Below are 12,842 nucleotides of genomic sequence, written 5' to 3'. Positions count from 1 at the left end.
TAATTTTTCAGATATACTAGTTCTTATTAGGGTAAGTATGAGGTGGGGAAAGATATCCCGTAACTCAAAATTAACTTACCTAACTTCCCATTCTCTGCTGCTCTGAAGAAGCTGAAAGAAGATGGAGATGGAGGGTGAGGGCATGGGGGAAAAAGAGGAAATATGAGTAAGAGGGAATAAACTTGAAGAGGCACAAGGCTGTAGGGGTAAAGAAAGAGAGTCCAGACTGTCACCCAATTTGAAGATGGAGGTGGGAAAGCTGATCCTCTAAAGGAAGAATCTCAGTAGTTCTATCTTTCACATTTCATTTTCTCCACATCTAAAATTTTTATCTCCCATCTTTAGAAATTGTTTTATTGCTTGGGGGAAAATATGTCATACACTACTAAGTACTTAAATTCAGTTAAATTTCTTTAGTATTTTATATCTGAAACCTGTTCATTTGGTATCCTAGGAGTTGTGGATGACACATAAAAATTGTTTAATGGTTTATTCTTTCAAGTTACTCCTTATTTTAATTTATCTATCTACCCTATACAAACAGAGGTTGACATATAAATTTAATAAGTGTATTTCCAGTGAAAGGGCCTGGGGAAAGAGGCTAACATTTAATGTAAAGAATCTTAGCTAGGACCTGCCTTGGAAGGGGACAAAAGCCTGGCCAAGGGCAGCAGCAAGAGAGCCATGTCTTGAGCACAGCACAGCAGGATTTCCTTAAAGGAGAAAAGGAAGAATAGATTTGGTATAGAAGAAAAATTGTCCTCTCTCTGGTAGGGAAAGAAAGCAATGGAGGTCTTGGCTGTATCAAGCTTGGAGCTTGGTTGGAGAGGGTGGTAGTTTGTGGCAGGGGTAGGGTAGGGCAAAGGGAGGCATATGTGCCATCGCTCCTGGGGTCAGGGATGAGAAGGCAATGTAGAGAACCATCAGTCCCATCAGGCAATTTACAGGGCCCCTTAAGTTGAGATAACAGTAGTAGTAGAAGTAGTAGTAATATTAGCAGCTCACATTCTCTTGCATGTTTACCACATGCCAGAATATGTTTTATATATATATATATATATAATATATTTTATATATAAATATATATATATTTAAAGTAGGCTCCATGCCTAATGTGGGGCTCTAACTCACGACCCTGAGATCTATGGACTGAGCCTGCCAGGCACCCACTTTAATTACATTAATTAAATCCTCACAGCAAAACTATGAAGTACTATTAGACCCTTTTATAGAAGGGCAAACTGAGGCATAGAGAGGTTAAGTAACTTGCTTGAGGTTACATGGATAGGAAATGTAAAAGGAGGTTGTTACATGGTTATGAAATGGAAGAAGATTGTATTGCCTGTTTGTTAGTAAAATTGCCATATATCCCTTAAAAGAAATCAAGTATAGCTTTTGCTAGGCTGGTATACATTTTGCGTGATGGTACCTCATGGTCATTAGATTTGGGTGCAAAGCCACTTTAACAGAGCAGTGCACAGAGGAAATAGGCTGCTCTCTTCACTAGCTTAATATGTTTCATCGGTGAGAATTTTTGGAATGCTGGGCACACCCTGATTGAAGTATGCAAGCACATTCCAAAGTGAAATTTCAATGACTATTTTTCTTTTCTTTTGCCTTAACGGTTATCACAGCATTATAATGAAGGGCAGACTGCAAATATTCTTCAGTTATAAACAGGGAAACCAATAATTACCAGACTGCGTCACGCATTCTTTTGGATTACATTACACTTTTCAGTGATTCTAAAGTGGCCTGACAAAATCAGGAAAACTTGTAAATTCTCATCTGTTTGACATGGTCGGAAGTGTTCCATTCCAGAGTGCAAGTTTTCCTTCTCTTATTGGGATTTAAGATTTGGGCAACGGATTTCCTTTTCTTCTTTTACTTAAATCAGTGATTAGGTGGGAACTAAGCAAAACCTACCGGGGGGGGGAAGAAGTATTTTTCTTAAGAGATAATGTTACAGGGTATCATATTTAGAAATTGAAGAAAATAAAATAGTTTTCACAATAGCTGTAGTAATTACAGGACAATCGATAATTCTTGGCTAGACTTTACAGGAAAGAAAAGATCTCACGGTGGCCGGAGGAGGCAACAAGAAGCAATTTACTTTGGCTCCAGGAGATTCTAGAATCTCCTGACATATTTTTACATTTGTTCAAGTGTAAACTTATATATATATACATAAAAAAGTCCGAGAAACACTAAGAATGTATTCTAATCACAGGTGAAATTCCTCAGACCAGTGCAGTGCTTACATACATTAGAATTTAAATAAGCGGCTGCTGATTTGAAGTCCACCTGGAGAGCCCCTCCCTGTCCATGGCAGCGCCACGCCAACAACCAAAGTCAAAACCTCTGAAGCCTACTTTAAATAACATTCCTAAAGCAGAAAGCACACAAGCAGGAAAATCTTTCAGCTCCCAGCAAGCAGTGAAAAAAATTCAACCGTGGGGGCACTAATTTAAAGGATTTAGTGACGCTTAAAAAAAAAGCTGGCGCGGGGTGGGGGGGCAGGAATCCACTCAAACTTGACTCAGGAAATGGGAAGTTTATTGAGTAAACAAGCGGTAGCCTCAGACACACCTGCCACTCCCAGAGAAGCCCAGGAGCTACCACTGCCATCTCCCGGTCACATCCGGGCACTTCTCTACAAACTCCTGTCGTTCCGACGTGCGAGCCGTTAGGTTTATTTGAAACACACGCAGAACCAATCAATCGGCGCGTGCGGGGAGGTGGGCGGAGAGCAGTGGCCAATCACCGCCCCTCTGGAGACCGCAGCCTATGGGAAGGAGGTTGACATCACGCGCCAATCGGCATGGCTTTTAGAGAAAGAGGCTTACTTTTTGAATTGGTTGTGGCTGACACCCGCGAGGAATGGCGGTACCAGTAAGGGGAATCAGTGCTTGAACAGGTGGACTTCCGAGGCGTTTTTTGAGAGTGGTGAGGACTTTGTGCATGTGGGTAGGGGAGGTGGGAGTGGGCCAACGTCCCCGGAGCAGTGGGCCCCTTCTCTTGTCTGGCTGCCCCGCCCCATGACCGCGAATTCCGGAGCACCCCTGCTCAGGCTTCCTGGCTCTGGGAACTCCCCCACCGCACTACCAACAGCTGGGCAGTGAGCGCAGTGGGATCCCGAAGTCGTCCAGGTTGTTGGGCATCTTCATCTCTCACCTGGTGAGATATTTCTTCCGCAAGAATGTCTGGATGAAGGGAGGGAGTTGGGAAGCGTGGTCTCAACAAGCCGCCTTGTCCCTGCGGTTCTGGCGGCCCACAGCTGCTGCCTTTGGGGGCTTATCTCAGAGTGCTTAGTGGTTTCACTCTAGGATTCTTTATGGTATCTTCTCTGTAGGAGGTTTACTTTTTAGTTTTAAAAACGCCAGCCCATTCCGGCCTCCGCCTAACCCTCCCCCCCGACCCCCCCGCGTGCACCTTCCTCCCTGGTACAGATTTGTTTGGCTTAGTGGTTAAAAAAGTGCAAGGCTCTGGAATCAGCCCGGGTTTGAATCCCTATTTTATTGACTGAGCTGGTTACTTGACCTCTCTTTTCTAGGATTCTTTATGAGATGGAGACAGGAATAGTACGTGCCTCTTAGGATGGTTTCAAAGATTAAGTAAATAAAAGTAAAAGACTTAGAACAATGCCACATATTAAGCGTTAAATAAATATTAACGATAATGTTTATAATGTTAACACTAATGTTATTGTTAGTAACACTACCATCATATCCAGTATTTCATTTAGCTCCTCTGAAAGGTGATTGCCTAAAAAAATAAGTAAAAGGAAACTAAAGTGAGTATTTGTTTAAGTGACAGATTTTCTCTTTGGGATGAAAAGAGGCATGTGTTATTTAGTCAAAAGCTGCTTGACTATGTTCTTGGATGAGAAATAAGCTGTATAGGTTTATGAACACCGATCCTATTGTCTTACAAGCTTACAGAATGCATGAATGTGAAAAAGTGATTAGTGTATTTCCTTTTGTAATCAGAGCGTTGGGTGTTGTCATCAACTTTCCATGCAACTCTCTTTTTTCCTAAAATTTGAAGCTATTTCAGCAATAAATTGATCATATACAGTATTAACAGACAATTTTAATTTTTAATTACCTATTTTGTTGGCCTTTAAACAGGCATAGGAGAAAAATGTAAATTCATGTTTTTGATTATTAAAATCTCCCTCCTTCATTCCTTAAAGTATGTTAGTTCATCTCTTGACCTTTTTTAAGGTTCTTTTAAGGGAACTTTGAATGATAGCCTTTGTAGAGGCATTTCTTTTTCACTGGAAACCGTTAAGTGTAGGAGACTTAACAACAAAAAATAAGGGCTGGATAGAATTTGTCATTGATTGTAAATAGAGACTCATATTAACAACTGTTGGGGCATTCCTTTGGAGAGCTTTAGAATAATGATTGATATGGATGTATGGTAGGACAATTAAAAATGTCCACATTATGAATATTATGAAAGTTAATAATTTTCACTCATTTTAAGATGTCATCTATTCAGTTTTCATCACAACTGGATTTGAGTTGTTTCTTATCTTTTTCTTGGTTGTGGAAACTGAGTGCAGAGTTGAGACAGGAGGCTGGGTTGCCTGGCTTTGAAGTGTGCGCCTAACAATTATGCTTAGGTCTTTGGATATTATTAGTGTGCTCATCTTCGCACTACTTAATATCACCATCTAGAAGTGATGCTAATGATACCTTAACTATATGCTGTTTCTCCACAGCATATAGTTTATTTAAACTATTACTTTGATAAAAAGCTGGTGGAAGATATTTGTATATTTTATTAACCTAAAAAAAGTAGGAGAGGGTACAGTAGGTCAGACATGTACCAGATAAAGATAGGGCCTCCTCTTTATATTTGCCCAATATTCTGGAAATTAACTTCAAGATAATAAACTTACATAATGACCTCGATTTGAATTGATGAAAATTCATTTAACTTTTTATTTATTCCCTGTTAGCCTAACCTTTCAATTCTTAAGTCCTGGAAGTCTTAAAAAAAAAAAATCCTTTAATGTCCAGAGCCATACTGACACGAACCCATGCGTAATTGTCTTGTTATATCTTTTAAAGGAGAGATGATAGTAAAGTAATATGAAAATACAGATAAGAGAGCAATCTACTTACATATGAGATATACAGAGACATCCACAGAGGATGAGTCAAGAGCAGTGGGTTGGGAGTTGAAAGATGTGCTGGGTGGAGAATTGAGTACTATTAAATGTAAGTAGGTGTGTGGAGTAAATAGTGATCTGTGTTTGAAAAATGCTGAGAAATACATTGTGGCTGGAGCATACAGTATATGTGGACTGCGGGAATTAAACAGGAGATGAGGTTGAAGAGTTAGGCTAGGACCAAACTGTAAACCTGTTGGTGAATTTGGACTTGACCCTATAGGGAAAAGTGCTCATGGAAGTTCTTAAGCAGGGAAGTGATATGGTCACATTTGTTTTTAGGACCACAACCCAGGCAACAATGTGGAGAGTGATCTGAAGAAACTGATGATAAAGTTGTTTGGAGCTGTTGTATTTGACCAAGTGGCCACTGTGACATTGACCATAGAGAAGTGGGGCCAGGTCTCAGCTCTTTTTTTCTAAAATTTGAAGCTGCTTTGGCAATAAATTAATAATCAGAGCCAACCCTATGAGGTCCCAGAGTACTTGAGATAGGATTGATAGGAATTTGGGGGAGGCAAAATAGAGTAGAGGAAAGGGTAAGGATAGATATAGTTTTTGACAGGGATTATTTGAGGGATGATGGTAGTATTGTAAATGAAGATAGGAAAATGGGTTGGTTGAGGGCAAAGGGGTAGAGGAGGAGGGAGATAGAATATTTATGACTACCTTCTTGAATTTTCATTATATGTCAGGTAATGTTCTGAGTACTTTTCATACATTGTTATTTTTACTATATTCCTATGAGTCAGGTAGTAGTATCTTTATTTTACAGAAGGGGAAACAGAGGCTCAGAGAGGTTAATTGACATTTCTTTGATTCAGTATTAAGAAAAATGAGTAATGATACTTTTTATAAATTCTAGATATAAAAGTAGAGCCTCTAATGCATGTTTTTGCCCAATGCTCATGTATTTTTATTCAAACTTTATTTTTTTCAGCCAACGTAGAAGAGTACTAACAATGGCTGACAATAGTGTATTAACATCTACTACTGGGAGGACAAGCTTGGCAGACTCCTCTATTTTTGATTCTAAAGTTACTGAAATTTCTAAGGAAAATGTATTTATTCGATCTGCTTCATATGTTGAAGGTAAACCTGTTAATCAACTTTAAAACGCCAAATCATTATTTTAATCCTAAACTGACTAGGAATTTAGAATTTAACTGTAATACTGTTAAGCTAGAGTACGGTTATTCAGTAAATATTTGTTGACAGAATCGTGTATTCTTTGTAGTTTTTTTAAGTTTTTATTTCAATTCCAGTTAACATACAGTGTTATATTAGTTTCAGTTGTACAATATAGTAATTCAACACTTCTATGTATCACCCTGTGCTCATCACCTATTTAACTCCCCCCCCCACCCCCGCAGTAACCATCAGTTTGTTCTCTATTAAGAGTCTGTTTCTTGCTTTGTCTCTCTCTCTTATTTTTTTTGTTTTGCTTGTTTTGTTTCTTAAATTTCACATGAGTGAAATTATATGGTATTTGTCTTTCTCTGACCAACTTAGTTCTCTTAGTATTATACCCTCTAACACCATCCATGTTGTTGCAAATGGCAAGATTTCATTCTTTTCATGGCTCAGTAATATTTCATTATATATACACCACATCTTCTTTATCCATTCACCAATTGATGATGGATACTTGGCTTCCATAATTTGGCTATTATAGATAATGCTGCTATAAACATAGTGGTAGGTGTATCCCTTTGAATTAGTGTTCTTGTATTCTTTGGGTAAATACCAGTAGTGCAATTGCTGGATCATAAGGTAGCTCTATTTTTAACTTTTTGAAGAACCTCCATACTGTTTTCCACAGTGGCTGTACCAGTTTGCATTCCCACCAGTAGTGCACGAGGGTTGCTTTTCTCCACATCCTCACCAACACCTGTTGTTTCTTGTGTTGTTGATTTTAGCCATTTATACCGTATAGATTTTTGATTATTGTTTGGATTAATGCTTCTCAGCTTGAAGGAGAAAGCATCTTATTGTTGAATATTGCTTTTTCTGTGTGTGAGGGCAATCTAGCTGCAACACTGTTAGAATTTACCCAGTTATGACTGGTTAGGTGAAAAGCCACTTATTCCCTTAGCAACTATATAAATGGGTCTGTCCCGAAGTTGCATGCACTGTTGAAGAGGATGGCTGTGCAAGATAGTGAATGCTTTTTTTGGTTAGGAGGAGTGCTAATGTTTGTATACTTTGTGGCAATTTGTTTTTTCTTTCTCTAAAGTGATAGATGGCCAAATTTTAAAAAATAAACTGAGAATTAAGTCATTTTAATTTTAGAGAAAGTTAGGAGTCTCCTCAAAGATGGAAAAACATGCCAGATATAGCGAAAAGAGGGATTAAGAACTGTTGATTTTGATATTAGTACCTGATAAACATATTTAAACATTTTTAATTTTAATAGAAGAAATGCCTCAAATTGAAACGAGACTGATACTGGTTCAGGAAGCTGGAAAACAAGAAGAACTTATAAAAGCTTTAAAGGTATGGAATTTTAGCTTTTTTTTTTTAAGAAAGGCTATCTTTCTTCCATCAGTGTTTAAGTAATTTTATAGTTTTCTTAATCTTATACTTAAGTCTCTTTTCCACAGACTATTAAAATAATGGAAGTCCCTGTTATAAAGATAAGAGAAAGTTGTCCTGGAAAGTCGGATGAAAAATTAATAAAAAGTGTTGTTAATATGGTAGGTCAAGCATTTCATTGCATGTGGCATGCTGCACTACTCTTGATTGTATTCTTAAATTCCACTTAATGGTGATTGGGCCTAAATTAGGCACAAGGTATATTTTGTGCACTCTGAAGCTAGATGAACAGAATCTTTTATATTTATTTTAAAAATTTGGGTGTTTCTGAAATCCCAAACTATGGTATATATTATAAGTAATGAACTTTTTACACTGTAATTTGGCATTGTTAAATTTAAAAGGCACACATATATTCACAAAGGTCTGATGTTTTTCTTTAAACTCTAGCTTCTTTTTTTCCCATTAATTTTATGTTTATTCCAAATTCTTGCTTTATTTCCAAAATTATAAATCACAGGGGCACCTGGGTGGCACAGTCGGTTAAGTGTCCAACTCTTGGTTTTGGCTTGGGTCATGTTCTCAGGGTGGTGGGATCAGCCCTGGGTTGGGCTCCACGATTGTTATGGAGTCTCCTTAAGACTCCCCGCCCCCCCCTGCCTGCTTGCTTGCACACACTCTCTCTCTCTCTCAAATAAAATCTTAAAAAATATAAATCACAATAATTTGACAGTCATCAGGGAATTTGTCTCAGCATATGAAATATATCTAATTCTATATACCAGCTGTATTAGTTTGTGAGGGCTGCCATAACAAAATACCGAGACTGGGTGGCTTAAACAACAGAAATGTATTTTCTCTAGGTTCTGGAGACTAGAAGTCCCAAGATCGAGGTGTTGGCAGGTTTGGTTTCTCTTCAGGTCTCTCTCCTTGGCTTGCAGATGGCCAGCACTTTTTTGTTGTGTCTTCACATGGCCCTTCTGGGCATGCACATCCCTGATAACTCTGTGTGTTTAAATTTCCTCTTCCTGTAAGTACACGAATTAGATTGGATTAGGGTCTACCTACGTGACCTCATTTAACCTTAATGACCTCTTAAAAGGCCCTGTCTTCAAATGCAGTCTCATTTTGAGGTATGAGGGTTAGGGCTTCAATGTGAATTTCGAGGATACACAATTCAGCTCATCACATCAGCCTAGCAAATAAAGCCCAAACAATATTCTGACCTATTCAGGATTTTCTTTTAAATGGTTCTGTTCTTTTTGCATAGGAGTCATACAGGTACTTAAATATGTTCATTCTTTTTCATAGATGTACATTATAAATTGTTAAACAGGAAAGCCTTTTTATATTCTACGTTTGCCACATAACAGCTACCTACATGTTTCATATCTTTCTCTTATTTCCCTCATATATCCTGAAATGATTAAGTTAATCTATACCCTTTTTGTAGATACTAAGTGCCATAGTATTTTTTCTATTTCTATAAACATTCTGAAGATGATTTATGCAGGAAGAACTGTTAAGTGTGGCATCATTTTCTTGGTGAGAATAAAAAGTAATAGTGGATATCTTTGTAATGCATCTTACTATCAAAATGTGTGTTCTCAAAAAAATCATTTTAATTTTATATGTGTATTAGATGATTTATAATGACTAAGTCATGTCCAAAGTTATGCCTTTATAATATTAATATTCAAAATTTAATATCAGTATAGATGGAGAAATGTATATATAAAAAAACAAATAGTAAAGAAATAAGTCTGTTCACTATTAAGTAAAATGCTCATTGTGTGATTTAAAAGTTTACTACAAATATAAAAAAGTGTTGATAGTGAATTGATTTTTAGGTGATATTTAGAGTTACATAAATTAACTTTAATTTATAAATAATTTTTATTTCTAATAACCACCTGAAAAAAATCAAGGAAATTAAAGTGCCCTTTGTAAAGATGGAATCACCGGAAGAATTTGAAAGTTTGGATTCTCCAGAATTTGAAAATGTATTCATAGTCATGGACTTCCAGGATTCTGTTTTTAATGAGTTACACAAGACTGATTATAGAATTATTGGACCACCAGTTATCTTAAACTGTGCCCAAAAAGGAGAGGTAAGAAAATATACATTTATTATGACTTTCAAGGTTAAATTTTTATTAATGAATTTTGTGAAAATTCATAAGCAGAAACATCCTGTTAATTGTTGGGAGTATGTAAGATTTAGAATAGGGATAGTATTGGCTACTCTAATATAGTTTTTAAAATCTTTCTATTGTAACTTTTAAGAGTGAAAATCTAAGACTTTTGAAAGTTAAATAATGACAATTACATATTTGTGTGTATACATACACACATATATATCTTAATACCTGCAGTATCTTGGGAGAAATAATTTTTTAAACTTGGGTTCCAGAAATGTATATACATATATAAACTTATTTTCTTCCACTGAATAAGTACACATTTCCATTTTTATTTGTTACTGCATGGCTTAAAATTAAAGAAATTATTTTAGCTTTTTTTTTTATATTGGGTTGTAAATTTAAGTTTATTTGTTTATTTTAAGTAATCTCTACACCCGGTGTGGGGCTTGTACTCCCAACCCGTAGGTCAGGAGTTGCATGCTCTTCCAACTGAGCCATCCAGGAGCCCCTGCCTTTTGTTTTTAAATAACATTTCAGTGTTAGAGTTGTAGTAGAGTTAGTCTGCATTCTTTGGTTTTGTTGCTATGTTTTGCCATTCTTAAACTTGCCTTATTAACTTAAAATTGTATAGGTCAATTTTGTGCTTCTTTTGTTATAGATACTTAGTAAGGTGCATGATAATCTTTAATTCTCTGTTTTGATTCAGAAGTGTTGCTTTCAAAAAACCAAGTAAACCTTTTAAAGACCAAAATTGTTAAATAATCTTGCATAATGGTGGGAACTATATATCTATACTTACTTTTTTAACCATTCTTTTCCTATTATTTATATATATACATACATACATATATATATATACATACATACGTATATATATCTATTTCTGTTGGTTAAATTATTTACTATTTCCATTTTTTTTAGCTCAAAAATTGGAATCATATTTGGTTCAAGTATATGTGTAATTTACATAGTGTTCATTATAAAATATTTTGAACTGTTTTAAATTGGAACTTTAATTGGAAACATTTACAATAGTGTATGGAGTCTGAAATTTTTCCTAGCACATAAAACTTTGAGTCAAAGTATATTTTAGAACTGAAAGTTTGCATATAAATATGTTTAATTTGCCAGTAGTAAAGTGTGTTTAGATTGTGTGTGTCAAATATAAATTGGGAGTTATGGGGGATTTTTGTATTATAAAACTTGTAATCTTTTTTTGCTATTTTTCTGTTGCATATTGAAAAATGCAAGAAATCTTTGGATTGACAAAGTTGATTGGCAAGAGGGGGAAATATGTTTTAGCTTGAGAAAGATGTGTTCTGTTCTCTACTATAAAGAAAACTCACAGATTTAAAATTGTTGTGTCCTTTATTTAGCCTTTGCCTTTTTCATGTCGTCCACTCTATTGTACAAGCATGATGAATCTAGTACTATGCTTTACTGGATTTAGGAAAAAAGAAGAACTAGTAAGTATTTTAAAACATTCTATTCAAGGAATATTTTTTCCAGCCAAATAAATTTAAATTGACATTTTTGGGGGGGTTAATTATATCATGGTTTTATTTTAAACATATTGAAGGAGAATTTATGAATATACTATTTTAAATTTTATGAAGAAACATTATGAAGAGCCTTGTAAAGAAACATTTTGTTTAGGCTGGCAGGCATATGAATTAAGAGAAAGACTTCATTACTATCTGATCTGTTTAAATTGTCTTTTTGTTAAGTATCATCAGCCACGTTATTTCAAGTTTTTGTTAATACATTGCAATTTTTTGTTATACAAGTCCAGGCTTAAAGTATATTCATTGCCCTAGAGAATTCATAGAAACTTTTCTGATTCATAAAATTTTCTGTGTTGGAGCTAATAGGGTAATACTGTAACTTTGTGGGCAGAATCTTGGTGTGATATAACCTGGTGTTTAAAAGAAGTCTTCTGTTTAGGATGCATGAAAGCCAGTTGTTTAATTAAGTTTTGTGTAATTATCTTTACTAGCTTATCTCTATGTATAATTTTGCCTGTGCTTGTTAGGCAATGAATCTTTAATTTTTTTGACATAAAATTCATATCTTTATAAAAATTCTTATATGTACCTTATAAATAAAAATTAGTCAGTAGATTCTAAATGACTTCTAAACATAATTTAAAATTTTGTTCAAATTAATCATAAAGTTAATGTTCCCTAATTTTTCTTTTGAGGTCAGATTGGTGACATTGGTTCATCACATGGGTGGAGTTATTCGAAAAGACTTTAATTCAAAAGTTACACATTTGGTGGCAAATTGTACACAAGGAGAAAAATTCAGGGTATGTAAACTTGGGTGTATTTCAGTATAGCATTTTGGGGGGGTGGATTTAATAACAGTACTTTCATCCTATCTATTTCTCCCACAGTTTATTGAGGATCAGAAATTCCATTTTTGCTATATGTACATTTGTAAAATTTTAAATTATAGGAGTGTGGTCCTTTAGGTTTTAAGGAGGCAATGGAACCTGAGTTAGGTCTTAAAATAAGTAGGATTTGTGAATGAGTAGGATTGTGGAGGTTGGTAGACGGGTGACATTTCAGGCAGATGATTAATATTAGCAAAGGTTACTATAAGTGTTGGTGAGTAAGGGGGTTAGGAAGTGTTGAGCAGATATTTCATTCTTGTCTAAATGGTATTAATAAGAACAAAGTTACGTTCTTATAAAATGGTTATAAGATTTAACTAGTGAAAACTATAAAAGAACAGGAGAAACTACTTTTACTAGAATTAAAATCTTAGTTTAAGACTGCACTTGAATATCTACAAAGAATTTATCACCTTGTTCCCACCCTCCATCAGGGTATTTATGTAACAAATGGTAATTTTGGGGTAATGTTGAATTCCTGGGAGGTATTCTTTCCAATTCATATCTTAGTTTTTCATGACTTAATCAGATATTTTCTTCTCTAGTCCTATCTTGGGAGTCAGTACTTCCAAGGAAGTAAAGATGG

General features: G+C 35.5%; 1 protein-coding gene across 5 annotated transcripts in view; it reads left to right on the top strand.

The window, feature by feature from the left end:
• Positions 1–2,841: 2,841 nt before the first annotated feature.
• Positions 2,842–12,842, top strand: part of ECT2 (epithelial cell transforming 2) — a 61,995-nt gene continuing 51,994 nt past the window's right edge. For 2 of the 5 annotated variants that reach the window (XM_078069153.1, XM_078069132.1), the window contains exons 1-7: positions 2,842–2,946; positions 6,123–6,274; positions 7,599–7,678; positions 7,786–7,878; positions 9,646–9,828; positions 11,238–11,327; positions 12,062–12,169. In XM_078069153.1, the coding sequence (XP_077925279.1) occupies positions 6,145–6,274; positions 7,599–7,678; positions 7,786–7,878; positions 9,646–9,828; positions 11,238–11,327; positions 12,062–12,169 (684 nt within the window). In that variant the 5' untranslated portion in view covers positions 2,842–2,946; positions 6,123–6,144. Of the gene's footprint in view, positions 2,947–2,988; positions 3,178–6,122; positions 6,275–7,598; positions 7,679–7,785; positions 7,879–9,645; positions 9,829–11,237; positions 11,328–12,061; positions 12,170–12,842 lie in introns of those variants that run through there. The other 3 variants (XM_078069175.1, XM_078069164.1, XM_078069143.1) reach the window with 2 other exon arrangements.

The sequence above is a fragment of the Halichoerus grypus genome, chromosome 1, assembly GCF_964656455.1.
Source record: "Halichoerus grypus chromosome 1, mHalGry1.hap1.1, whole genome shotgun sequence".
In the NCBI taxonomy this organism is placed as follows: domain Eukaryota; kingdom Metazoa; phylum Chordata; class Mammalia; order Carnivora; family Phocidae; genus Halichoerus; species Halichoerus grypus.
This window is presented reverse-complemented; position numbering and strand designations above follow the sequence as displayed.